A 13002-nucleotide genomic window follows, 5' to 3' on the forward strand; every position below is an offset into this window, starting at 1 on the left:
GGCTTGAACTCAATGTAGGCAGGAGCTGTCTCCTTGGGTATGTTAGAGGTCAGAATCATGAGCAGAGTTTCTTACTGTGAGCCCTGTGTCTCTCAGATGGGCACAGTGGCTCTGGGGCCATTATGTCCATGGTGTGCTGGGGAAAGAGGGTTTTTGAGGTCACAGCCTCAACACCAGGTCTCTGTCGAAGCCCCTTGCCGATGATCCCAGTTCTTGGAGCAGTTCTGTATGGTACTTGGCCTTGTCAACCCTGCTATTCCGTGATGGAGCCTTCAGGGCATCCTCAGCTCTACTGAGAATCTGGTATTCAATGCCCCATGGGCAATCGAAGGACCTGGGAAGCTGTTGCTCAGGGCAGGATTCTCAATAAAATAAACCTTGCTCCATTTCTTCATGCTGGGTTTTCCTCAAGCTGGGCTTTCCGTGTTCTTAGGATTGTCCTTAGACCCTGTTAAAACACCAACTTACTTGCCATGTCTTTGCAGGCACGCCCCTGTGTAACTCACTGTGTATGTCTCAAGGGGCTCTGCCTGTTTTCTGGGGTAGGGCTTTTCAGACATTGTCCTGGCAAACAGGCAAAGATCAACCATCAGCCATTAGCATCCAGGGACAGGCTCTGGAGCATTGCCTCCCCTGCTCCTAAGAACAGCAGGTCCTGCCATGCTCAGCTGCCTGAGGCCCTTATTAACATCTGAGCCCCTCAGGACATGGGATTTCCCGTTAACGGCTAAGAAGCCCACCCAGTTGTGGAGTCCAAGGTGGCACAGCTAGTTTCCTCTGGTGACAAGAAGACAGGGAAGAAGGAAAGAAAGAAGAAAGGAAAGAGAGAAAGAGGTAGAAAGAGGGCTCCATAGTGCTGCAGCTCCTCCAGATGAATCCTGGGTACACAGCTGATGGCTCCAGGTTATATGGACTCGACAGTCTTCCTATCTTGAGGTCTGACCCCTGTACCTTGAACACGCCTTCTCCTAAGGACTACTTGGATGAAGGCCAAACACTGGAAGTCCCAAGTTCCCTCAGGATTACTTCATGCTCTCCCCTGAGCTTCTGCTGTCTCTCTACTAAGCCTAGGTACTGTTCCAGGGTGGGAGCAGGCAGTCTCTGGATACTGGGAAAGAAGATCTTATCCAGTCCTAAGTGCACGGGATGGGTCTGGCCTCCGTCCTTGCTGCCCTTGTGACTCTACATGTGGGATTTCATCTAGGCTTCCAAAAAGCAAGCTTAGGAGCCAAAGTCCAGCAGGAACCACAAGGTCTGAATGCAGCCTCTTCAGCTCTTCCTCTGGGAATCTTTGATCTGGTTTATTTAGATCTGTCTTACAACTCTGAGACGAGGCTCACCTAGTTTATGACTCTAGGTCTCCATCCCAGGCAGAGAGAGGGCCAGGGACTGGATTTGCCCCTGAGGTGTGGGCTTCTGTTTCAAGAACATACAAGAAGATCATGATAGCCTCTTCCTTGTCTGTGTTTCTGACACATTCTGAAAGAAGTGCCCTGGGGCCAGGAAAGGACCTGAATGAGATTCCAGACTGTGACTACGTGGAAAGGCTCTGTGTCAGTCACCAGGCCTGGCTTCACCGAAGTCCCAAGGAGAGAGGATGCTTCCTGTGGAAGGAGGATGCTTCCTGTGGGTGGAAGGATGATGCTTCCTGTGGGTGGAAGGAGGATGCTTCCTGTGGGTGGAAGGCATGCTCTGCACCCTACTTTGAGGATGGGAAAACCTAGGCTCTGGGATTTTCTTAGCCTCACAGAGCAGGCTTCAGACTGAGCTCTGACTCAGGGACTGCACCTCTCTAAGTCTGTTCATCAGGCTGCAGGTAGGGGGAATGTAGGAGCCACCAAAGCACTACTGGGGTTCGTCTCCTAACTGACCCAGCCAGTAGACTGAGCTCTGCAGCCGCTTAGCATAGATTGGTGGTGCTCTGCCCTCTTTCCTCAGGACCTGTTTGAAGAGCCAGGCTTCAGTAGGCATCTTTTGTCTTTTTTTGTTTTTGTTTTCTCTTTCCCTTCTCCCTCTTGATATCCTGGCCCTCTCACCCTGGCCCAAAGTCCACTGTAGCTGTCTTCAGACACCCATATGAGGGCATCAGATCTCATTACGGATAGTTGTGAGCCACCATGTGGTTGCTGGGATGTGAACTCATGACCTCCTGAAGAGCAGTCAGTGCTCTTAACCGCTGAGCCATTTCAGCAGCCCAGTTTTTTTTTTTTTTAATTTTTCAAAATCCAAGGTATTGTTCTGTGGTGACTATTTTACATAAATATTAACGGGGTACAGAGGTTTTCATCTTCAGACTCCTTTGCATCAGTTGCTGACGATCTTATGTTTTTAGTTGTGAGCCTAGCCTTTAACAGCTGAGCCATCTCCAGCCCAAGCAGAGGATCTCAAAGAGCATTTGCTTTGAAGGGAGGGTTAATGCCTAGGAGTGTGTTGGAGCCTGCGAGGACCAGCTTGTACGAGTCAGCTGTTAAATCTCCAGCAACTCTGTGAGCCGGATGTTGAACACAGCCATTATTAAAATCAAATTAAACTAATTACATATGTAAGACATATAAATTACATAAAACACAAAGGTAATAAACACTTAAAGCGTATCACTTCCTAATTACACCCTGCTGTTATCTCTGCTCTTGTCTAGATGGGATTTGATGGTGTCTAATGTAGTGAGGACTCCACAACACGTCTGTCTGTCTGTCCCCATGTCTCTCCCAACCCCATGTCCAGTGAGGGCACCATCAGTAACTTGAAATCAACTCCAGTAGAAATGTTTGTATCATGGAAATGGTCAGATGTCACACTTCCTGGGACTTGTTGTTTCATATTGGCCAGCATATTCTAGTTCTGCCATTTGATACAAATCACATTAAATATAAATATATATATTTGTGTGTGTGTGTGTGTGTGTGTGTGTGTGTGTGTGATTCAGGCCTGGTTGCACATGCCTTTAATCCCAGCAATAGGGAAACTGAGGCAGGACAATCTCCACTTCAAGGCTAGCCTGGTCTATATGTCTAACCCTGTCTCAAAGGGGTTAGCAACATGGCCCTGAGAGTAAACACACTTAATGCAGAAACTTCAAAATGTAGTTTTATCTCTAGATCCCATGGAAAAGGGAAAGAACCTACCAAAGGTTGTTCTCTGATATCTACATGTATATACTGGTACATGTGTACCCATATTTCAACACACACACACACACACACACACACACACACACACACACAACACACACACACCCCAAAGTGGTCAAGCATGGTGGCACAATCCTTTAATCCCAGCACTTAGGAGGAGGCAAAGACAGGCGGAAATTTACAGGTTGGAAGTCAATCTGGTCTGTAGAAAAAGTTCCAAGCCAGCCAGGGCTACACAGTGAAACCCCGTGTCTCGAAACAACCCACAAAATGATCGTTTAAGAATATTTATAAAGTCTTGCTGAAAATAACAATGGCAAACTCACTCTGTGTAATATAAATAACATCTTATGACAAATTCTACTTGTTTAAGGCAAAAAAAAAAAAAAAAAAAAAAAAAAAACCCACCAAGAGAGTGACATGTTTTGCAGCTTTGTAAATCTCTCCACTGTCTGTCATGTGAAGGGCGGCTGGATCTGCCTATCCGCTTCTGCACCCCATCTGTCACAATGTGTTGTTTTGGTTGACGGAGCTGAAGAATCCTGGCCTCACAGAGATGTACTTCCTCTCTCATAACTGTGAGTGTTCTGCCTGGATGCTGCACTCAGAACACCCCATGGCTTCAAGGTGGCTGCAGTGTGGAGCTGAAGCACACGGGGGTTAGGGCTGTGTCACTACTCTGACTTGCTTTGCCTTGGTGTTGTGTACATTGAATGGGCCTTTTTCCACACATGTGTCGGAATGAATGTCCGGTCCTCTGAAAGATTCCAGCTCCCTGAATTATGGAGATTTCCCCCCACTGCTGACACATTTCGTGATGTTACAAAGCTCTTGACAGCATCGCTCCTGGCCTGGTGGTGTTTGGGGCGCTGACTGGCTCACAGCGGTAGATACAGGCTGTACAAAGCACTAATTTTCACTTAATTTTGAATTCTGTTATTGGTGAGAGAGCCTGCGGATTCCATTTTTTGAGTGGCAAGCTCACTTTGTTTCTTTATTTTGAGATGCAGTTCTGTTATGTTGCCCAGGCTGACCTTAATTGCTTGGCTCAGGTCTGTTTTCAGCCCTTGCTTCTCTTTTGAGAAAACATCTGTCAGATGCCCCCACTGTCGCGCCTTGGCTCACCTGCCTTTCAGATACAGCAATGTTCCAAGAAGTACAAGTACTTTATCTCAGAGCTCCATCCTTTTCTGGAACACCCCACCCCCTTTTTGCCCAGTGGGACTCCTGAGTCCATGGTTGAGATTCAGTACAAGCCCTCAATCCTGCTTTATCAGATACCTTCTAAGGGCAATAGCTACTTGTTTACGTTCTGAGTTCAAGATGGCGAAGCACACAGTGCCACCAACACCCGTACCAATCTCATTACAGGGTAAAGGACACTCTTAAGAGGCTTATCAGGATCTTGGGTTCCTAAAGATTCTGGGGACCCTGGGCTTTTGTGAACGCAGCACTCTGAAGCTGACACCTATGATATACTTGGTTCCAAACTGTGTTTACTCAGAACTGTGCCCTCAAGATTAACCCCCCCCCCCCGTTTCAAAATGCCCCCTTCTTGCTTCCAATACCCTATGTATGCCCTTGCCAGGGCTGCAATTAATATATTCTCACGGAGCCTGGGGGTTCTCTCCTATAAGAGGATGCAGAGCTGTTGTAAAATGTTCAGCCCAGTGACCTAACCTCCCAGGACCTGCTTTCCTTGACTAGTGTACTCCCTCTGTCTCTGAAGCTGTACTACTGAGCAAGAAAGGCTCTGCTCTCTGTGTGGAACCAACCCCTGAGCCTGCCCCCTTCCTGAACACTTGAGGGCGGGGGCAGGGTGCTGAGATCTTTGCTGGCCATCCCTGTGCTGGCTAGACCGGCTCTGTTGTGAGCTGAGCTTGCCTGGGCCTGTGGCTTTACTGTGGCAAGCCCCAGTTTCATGCTCTCTCTACTCAAGTGAGTCCGGAGGTAGGCAGCAGGAACTCACAGAGAGGCCTCAGACCAGAAAGGGCAGGAATGGCTCAGTGCTAGTGACTAGTGGCTCCCAAAAGGGCTTAGCTTCAGACTCACCTGCCATGCCTGCCGTAAGGCCCTGACCTGCCTCTTGTCACCAGCATTTTTGGGCCATTGCCTCCTTACCTTGAGACCAACTCCCGGCCTTAACAACATGCACACAGGACACAGCGACACAGGAATGAGCGGGCTCTGTGTTGGAGTAGGTGTCAAGGGGTCTACCTGAGCAGACTCAGTGCCTTTGAGTTGCTGTAGCATGGGGTGCCGGATACCAGGGCCGACGTTAGGAGGGAAGCTGGGGTGGGTGGGGCAGGTAGACACTCCTTTTACTGTCTAGGAACTGGGAGATGGTCAGTCTTGGAGGGGTTGGGGCAGCAGGAACATGGTGAACAGTGAACTGGGTGTTGGGCAGGAACACATGGGAGGTCTTTCTTTCTCAGGGTCTTTCCCACACAGGGAGGGAGCAGGCTTCAATCTCCCCTTTAAGAAACTGGAAAGATGTCTAGTGTTCTGGAAAGATGCGTTCTGACATCCCAGAGACTTCTCATCTCAGAGACGTTTCAGGGGAAGAGCGTCCCTTTTCCCCACAGGGGCTTCCTGAGCCAGTGTACAAGGCAGGGGTGTGGTCTCTCCATTCCTTGAGTTCTGACACAGGTGGGAGGCACAAGGTGGGAGGCACAAGGTGGAGGATTCAGAGGACAGGCTGGGGCTTGTAGTGGGCCTTCCTCATGTCCTCAGGCAGGTTAGCACTGTTCAGGATTCTCAAGGGTTACCATAGATATCAGAAATAGAAGCAGCCAGCAATCCCAGGAGATGAGGAGCAGCCCTGAGCAGGTTCTCTGGATGCTCCCAGAGGTGGGAGCCTGGTACTGAGAAAGTCTGCCAAGTGGGAGCTACTTGGTCCTTGGAGGCTCTGGAAACAGAGGTTGGTCACTTCACAGAGAAAGACTTGCCAGCCCGGGTGGACATCCCACCCTGGGTACTGGACAGCCTCTAGGGCTTGCCCTCTTGACTAAGCAGGGATGAGGTTGTGGAGACTTCTTTGTGTGCAGCCTGAGCCTACATGAGGCCACCAATGAGCAGTCATTCATGGCAGCAGGCGTTTCCCAAGGGATTGAGGTAGGCATTCAGGCCAGGGTCACAGCAGAGGCCAGGGGCCTGAAGGGGAAAGTATTCTACCCTTAGCCTAGGGGCCTCAGCCTGAGGGTTAGCCAGGTCCTGTTGCCAGTATGAGGTGGAGTAGTCTGGTCAGGATAGTCCTACAACAAGATCAGCCAAGTACCCGGCCAGCCCTGGTTCCCTTCCTATCCTGTTGCCTCCACAACTGAAGAGCCTGCCTGGCTGGGGGGGGGGGAAGGGAAGGGGTGACATGGAGGGTAGACATAGCAAACAGGGTAGGGGTGGGCAGGTGGGAGGGGTCCAGGAATAGTGGAGCCCCTGCCAGTAGCCAGCCTCATGGTCCTCTGGGGCTACGCCTTGGCCTCAGGCAGCCGGCATGGTACTGTTGCCTAATTAGGCTCCACAATGCCAGTCTAGTGAAGCCCCACGCCTGGCCTGCGCCCCAGCAGACGTGTTGAGGCACAGCTCAGCTCCCACTGCAACAGGAAGCTGACTCCCAGAGGGCGCCGGCTGGGATAGGAGCTAGAACCGGCGCTAGCCTCGTGGGCTGGTGACTGAGGGGCTGTAGCAGTCCATCGGCTTTAGGAGGACCTGGGAGACCCTATATCTGTGGGCGAACCTGGAGCAGGGGCCAGAGGTGAGGAGTGCCAGGAAGAGGGAGGTTGAGGGTGAGCCCAGGGCTAGTGAACTGTCTGATGCCCAGTGCCCACACTGCAATGAGCCTGGGACCCTAGGAACCCTGGCAGACAAATCTTTGCTGATCAGAGGCAGGTCAGGCTGGGGGGCCTGGAGTCTGGGCATGTGGAAGAGAGAAGACTCAGAGGCCTGGAGGGAACCAAGAGCTCTGGCTTAAGGAAGGGCTAGAGTGAAGGCAAGAGCCTTCCCTGCCAGGACTCCAGGGGCCTCCCTTTTGCAGCCTGTCTTCCTACCCAGACAGAGCTTGGTTCTTGGTGCCAGGAGGGTCTAAGCATGCTGATGTCCATCACAAGTCAGATCTAGAAGCTCCATCCTCATGGACAACTTCTTCCTTGTCCTGCCAATCTCTCTGTCGCTCCTAAAGGGGATGCTACAGGAAACAGAAGCTCCGGGAAGTGTCCAGAAAGCCTCCAGAAGACATTGGCCCAGATAGTTGATGCTGGATGAGTGGTGAAAGAAGAGAAGAGGTCCAGGAAGGGACTGAGCAGAGGCTGGGGGATGGGTGTCAGGACAGAACAAGGAGCTTTGTCAAAACCTGAGATGCCTGGAAAATCAGGGGCTTGGAGCTTAGCCAAGCAGGGCTGCCCTGGGCAGATGGTTGTTGGGGAGACCACGGGGGCCTCCATTCAGTGCACCACAGAGTGGGTGATGAGACTCTGGACCTAGAGTGAAGCTTTGGGGAGGGGCCAGAGCAGGGGTGGAGGAGCAGGTATGGAGGAGTAGGAGTGGACAAGCAGGGATGGAGGAGCAAGGATGAAGGAGCAGGTATGGAATGGGGATGAAGGAACAGGGATGGATGAGTGAGGATGGAGGAACAGGGATGGAGGAGCAGGGGTGGAGGAGCAGAGATGGAGGAGCAGGGGTGGAGGAGCAGGGATGGAGTGGGGATGAAGGAACAGGGATGGATGAGTGAGGATGGAGGAGCAGGTATGGAGGAGCAGGGGTGGAGGAGCAGGGGTGGAGGAACAGGGGTGGAGGAGCAGGGGTGGAGGAGCAGGGATGGAGGAGCAGGGGTGGAGGAGCAGGGATGGAGGAGCAGGGATGGAAGAGCAGAGATGAAGGAGTGGGTATGGAGGAGCTGGGGTGGAACAGAGATGGAGGAGCAGGGATGGAGGAGCGGGGATGAAGGATGCTCACACAGACTCTTTACATCTGCCCAGGCCCCAGTGTGCCCAAGGGCTGATGAGGAGCTTGGCATAGCCACGTTATGTGTTTTGAGGTGTCCCAGGTACTTTGCTTTGCAAAGGGTTTTCCCATGGGGCTGGCTAGTTTTTGTGAAGTGGCTCTCTTGACTCTGATGGAGCTTTGCAGAAAGTCCTCACAACAGGCAAGCATTCTGTACATTCCCAAGGATGCTTGGTCATGATACTTTGCTTCCACCTGCACCTCACTGAAGGTGAAGGCTCTGCAGAACCTCTTGGGCCCTTCTTGCTCCACCTCCTTATCCTTGGCTCCGCTGCTACCCAGCTAGGCACTAGCCCTACCATTATTTACAAATTACTATGGCTACAATCCAACATCCTCCAGCAGGGGGAGCTGTGGTGCATATTGCCTTCCCACAATGCAGGTAGCTGGACAGAACTCCCCCTTCCCCCAACCCCAAAACACACATTCTCCTTTTGCTTTCTCTAGGTGTGTGATGAACTACAGGCTTAGACTTCATCTCAGCAAGGGACACTGGGGCCTCTGGGAGCAGTGGGACCTCACATCAGTCTCCTGCTGATGACTAGACCCCTCTGCTAACCCAGGCTGTCTGCACCCAAATCCCAGAGAGTACCCATCCCTCCAGGATGAATCCCCCGATGAATAGCTGCAGTGGTCCCGCTTCATCGCCCGAGGACCCAGGGCCGGATCCGGACAACAGATGGCTTTTCCTGGGTGCCAACATTTTGCCTGTGGGTGAGTAAATTCTCATTCATGCCTGGTACTTTTCCTGCTGGGTGACCTGCTGCTGTTCTCTAGACCCAAGGGATGATGCATATCCTATGATGTCACCTGGGGAGGAGAGATTGCCAACTTCCCCCAAATAGGGTGCTTTCTTAATCTGGGGATCCCAGCACACAGTGCAAAGGCAGCTAATATATGCTGATCAATTGTATGGCCTGCCTGGAACAGAGACAGCGTTAACTGTATCTGACATGGGGAGGCTTCCAGGTCAAGTGTCAGGTTCTGAAGGAGTTTAGGAGATTCTCTCCTCCCAAGTTTCTGATTTGCTGGATGCTCTGTCAAAGACCAGGTCTGCCTCTGCCTATGGGCCTGCATGTGCCCCTGTGAGTGCCATGAGTGTTCACACCACACACACACCCTTTTGCCCATGGTGCCAGCTCTAGCTTGTCAACCCCACATTCTCCAGATACGCCTGGACAGGCCTTCCTACCCGAGGGTTGGGATTTGTCTGCTCAGCTGTGCAAAGTCCCTGATGAGCTTTGGCCCCGAGTTCTGCTCTGTCTGGAATGGACACCAGGAAAGGGTGTGGCTTGTTGGAGGAAGAGAGATGAGTGAAGTCATTCTAGACCCAAGAGCGCCACCCCCCAAGGCCCTAACTCCAGCCAGGGTTCCTAGATGAAGATGCAAGTGGATCCAGGGCAGCAATCCCCAGGAAGCATTATCCTGCTTTCTGTATCCCCACCCCATGCTTGTGCTTACAATTTCCTTGTCACTGACTGCTCCACAGCCCCTCCCCATGCCTGGTTTGCAGATCTTGGGCTGGGTCTAGAATGGGTCCAGAGGCAGGGGCACCTAGTCTGGCCTGAAGGTCTTTTTGGAAAGTTTCCTGAAGCAGCCCAATGGAGCAATGGGAAGTTGCCAACCTGAATGGGTACGGCATGAATGGTACTTAGAATATTAGGGTGTGTGGTTTGTTCTTAGTTTAACTAAAGTAGGTCTCCGTTATTTGGGCTAGCACCTACTCTGCTCTGGCTGATGCCAGCTCAGTTTGTGTGTGTGTGTGTGTGTGTGTGTGTGTGTGTGTGTGTGTAAGAGAGAGAGAAAGAGACAGAGAAAGAGACACAGAGAGAGAGACAGAGAGAGACAGAGACAGAGAGAGACAGAGACAAAGTTAAACAGTTGCACCAGCTAAGTGCTCCTTGAGGTCTGCTCTGGGGCTGGTCCTGGCTTACATAGCTTGCACAAGGCCCAGCCATAGTCCCTATTACCACTCTTTGCTGCATCTTGACCTCTTGGCTTTTGCAACCCACAGGGATTAGACCTCATTTTCTGACAAGGCAGTAAGACCTCTAAAATGCTGGAGCTGGGGCCAGGGACAGAGTAAGACCCAAGCACAGGGCTGTGAACAGTGGGACAGTATTGGGTGCCCTTCATGGTTAACATTTCTCCCATTCAGTCTGTCCTATCCCACTTCTGATGTATCCGTGGTAACAGGTTTCATTTAGAGCAATTCAATCCACAGGCTGAGGGGTGCACAAGAACCCCTGGCTTGTCAGAGGCTGCAGTGTTGGGGTGTGGCACCAGCTTCCCATGCATGGGTTCAGCCAGGAGTTCTGGGGCATCTGCTTCCTGTACCCCTTCTTCCTCCCATGTCACTGGGGTCATGGTGAAAATCAGAACGTGGAGGTGATTGGTAAGAGAGATACCGAGGCACTCCTAGAAAGGGGAAAGACTCCTGGATCACCTGCCTCAGAAACTGTCTTGGCAGCCAGCCGGTTGCAATAATCCTGTAGACTGAACTGTGGAGGTTGTAGTGGCAGCTGCCTTTATTTCTGGGCTTCAGGCAAATGTCTCCTTTCTCTCCTACTGCAGACGGGGTTGAGATGGGAGATGTCAAGTGTCTGCTACTCACCTGCCAATGGCCAGCTTTTCAGCCCTTCAATGAGCAGGTCCACTGTGGACTGAGGTGTGGGAGGGAGTATTTGGAGTGACCCCTGGTACAGAGCCAGTGATGTTGTGGGAGTTCCTGCTTCTGCCTAGAGCCCAACCACAGGTGTTTATGGCTCAGGTGCTGACGGAGCAGAAGAGCCCACAGCGACAGTCTGTCTGCTGCTAGCTCAGGTGCACACAGCTAAGTCTCTACTTCGTTTGAGGAGAGAAAGCTCATCTGATTCAGAAAAGGAGCTGGTTTACAAAGTGGTTGAGATCAGGATGCCCTCCAGGGATAGATAGATGGCATGTGTGTATATGTTCCAGGAATGCTTGCCAGCTCAATCCTGTTATCGGAAGGTGCCAGGGGAATGAGAGCCTGGACTTAGGGGATGCAGGCCAGCTGGAGCATGCACCTCTGTGTCCCTCTGTCTGTCTCCCTATTGTTGGTTGAGCCTGGGCTGTGAGGCTAGGGTCAGAGAGAAGCACAATTTTTTGCACTCAGGGTGTGTACCTCAGGGGACTGGGAGTGAGAGACAAGAGGCAGGATACATGTATCTCCTACTTCAAAGGGTGCTCAGGTCCTGGCTCCTCCCCACCCACACAGCTTTTCCACTGCTAGATTAGCCTCTCATGTGTGTGTGCGTGCGCGCATGTATGTGTGTGTGCATGTGTGTGTGCATGCACATGTGAGTGTGTGAACATGCATGTGTGTGAGTGTGCACGTGTGAGTATGCATTCATGTGCATGTATGTGTGTGTGTGCGCGCGCGTGTGCGCGCGCCCATGCATATGTTTTTTTTTTTTTTTTTCCTGGCCAAGAAAGCAAGTCTGGCTCAGAAGAGCTGCTCTGGAAAGTGCAATGTAAACTATAGAGAAGCCAGCGAGATCCGCCGGCTGACACCATGCACATCTTCCTTCAGTCTTTGCATGCGGGGTTTCTGACTACGGCCTGGTGGAGTGTTATGGCTACCTATTTCTCCCACGTCAGTCCAACGGCATTTTCAGTGTGAACCTATTCTGGCTCAGGACACAGCCCTTCATTTTTTTTTTTTTTTCAATCTTGGAGCTTTCTTCTGGAGTCTGATTCTGTGTGTTTTTCTGTGTTGTGTACATGCATTTGTGTGTGCACATATGTGCATGTGTGTGTGTGTTTACATTTGTGTATGTGTGTTTATGTATGTAGAGGCCAGGGATTGGCTTTAGAATCAGATTGAAGAATCAGTCACTAGACAAGTTTTTTTTTCTAATTTAATTTAACTTTTTATTATTTTTGTTATGAAACAGAGTCTCCCTGAGTTTCCCAGGCTGTCCTTAAATGCTACCTGTGGCCCAAGCAGATCTTGGCCACTGGACCCTTCTGCCTTAGTCTTCTGAGTCCCAGGACCCTGAGTTTTAAGGGCTGCCTACTGCACCCATGGGTGGGACACTGCAGTTGTCACCTAGTGTCTGGCACATTTTGAAGCAAAGCCGCTGCCAGTGTTGCTGCAGGGGTTGGTGGGGGTGGGGCTGTGTAGCTTGTGCAGCTCAGAAACTCTCTATTTCCAGGAGACTTCGAGTGTGAGGTAGCATTTGATGTCCTCCAGGCTCTTTGAAGCTACCATCTTCAGCTTCCTGGGCAACCAAGGGAGGGGTCTGCCTGTGTTAGTGCTGATGCAGCTAGGTGGCAGCCTGGCCCAGCCTGGAGCCTGAGGACTGCCTATTGCCTTTCCAGCATTATCTCTGGGAGGCTTTCCAGGAGTCAGTCTCTCCTTCCACCATGTAGGTCCTAGGAATTGAACTCAAGCTGTCAGGCTTGGCAGCAACTACCTTTAACCTCTGAACCATCTCGCTGGCCCCAGAACATGAACTCTCCCATGGGAAATCTGTGACTAAAAAAGTGGCCCAATAGCAGCTGCTCCTCGGGCTTCCTGAGGTTGGAGGTGTGTGTGTGAGATAGGGTGGGAGAGGGGGAAACTCTCAGCAGGAGAACGTGGAGCTGCTGTGGGATCTTTCTAAGGAGGGGAGACTGGGATTTGGGGGAAGCTGCTGAATGAGGCAGAGGAGACACTAAACCATTTAAGGAGCTGAGGCTCAGAGGCCAGTGTGCCAGGAAGCCCATGGCATCCTGACAAGGCTCCAACCCGGGGTGACAGGGACTCAACTGGGGTGAGTTGAGCATTAGCTTGCTGCCAGAGACTTGCACTTTCAGAGTTTCTCCCTATGGCTGGACACAGGGTGCTCCTTTCTCTCAGGGCTTGTCCCTG

The 13002-nt window shown here is 51.5% G+C and overlaps 1 protein-coding gene across 2 annotated transcripts in view; it reads left to right on the forward strand.

The window, feature by feature from the left end:
• LOC143433752 (1-phosphatidylinositol 4,5-bisphosphate phosphodiesterase eta-2-like) overlaps positions 1–13002 on the forward strand; it is a 56286-nt gene that overhangs the window by 1608 nt on the left and 41676 nt on the right. The window contains exons 1-2 of one of the 2 annotated variants that reach the window (XM_076933603.1): positions 6748–6882; positions 8574–8840. In XM_076933603.1, the coding sequence (XP_076789718.1) occupies positions 8732–8840 (109 nt within the window). In that variant the 5' untranslated portion in view covers positions 6748–6882; positions 8574–8731. Of the gene's footprint in view, positions 1–6747; positions 6883–8573; positions 8841–13002 lie in introns of those variants that run through there. The other variant, XM_076933602.1, reaches the window with a different exon arrangement.

Source organism: Arvicanthis niloticus, chromosome 5 (genome assembly GCF_011762505.2).
Source record: "Arvicanthis niloticus isolate mArvNil1 chromosome 5, mArvNil1.pat.X, whole genome shotgun sequence".
In the NCBI taxonomy this organism is placed as follows: Eukaryota; Metazoa; Chordata; class Mammalia; order Rodentia; family Muridae; genus Arvicanthis; species Arvicanthis niloticus.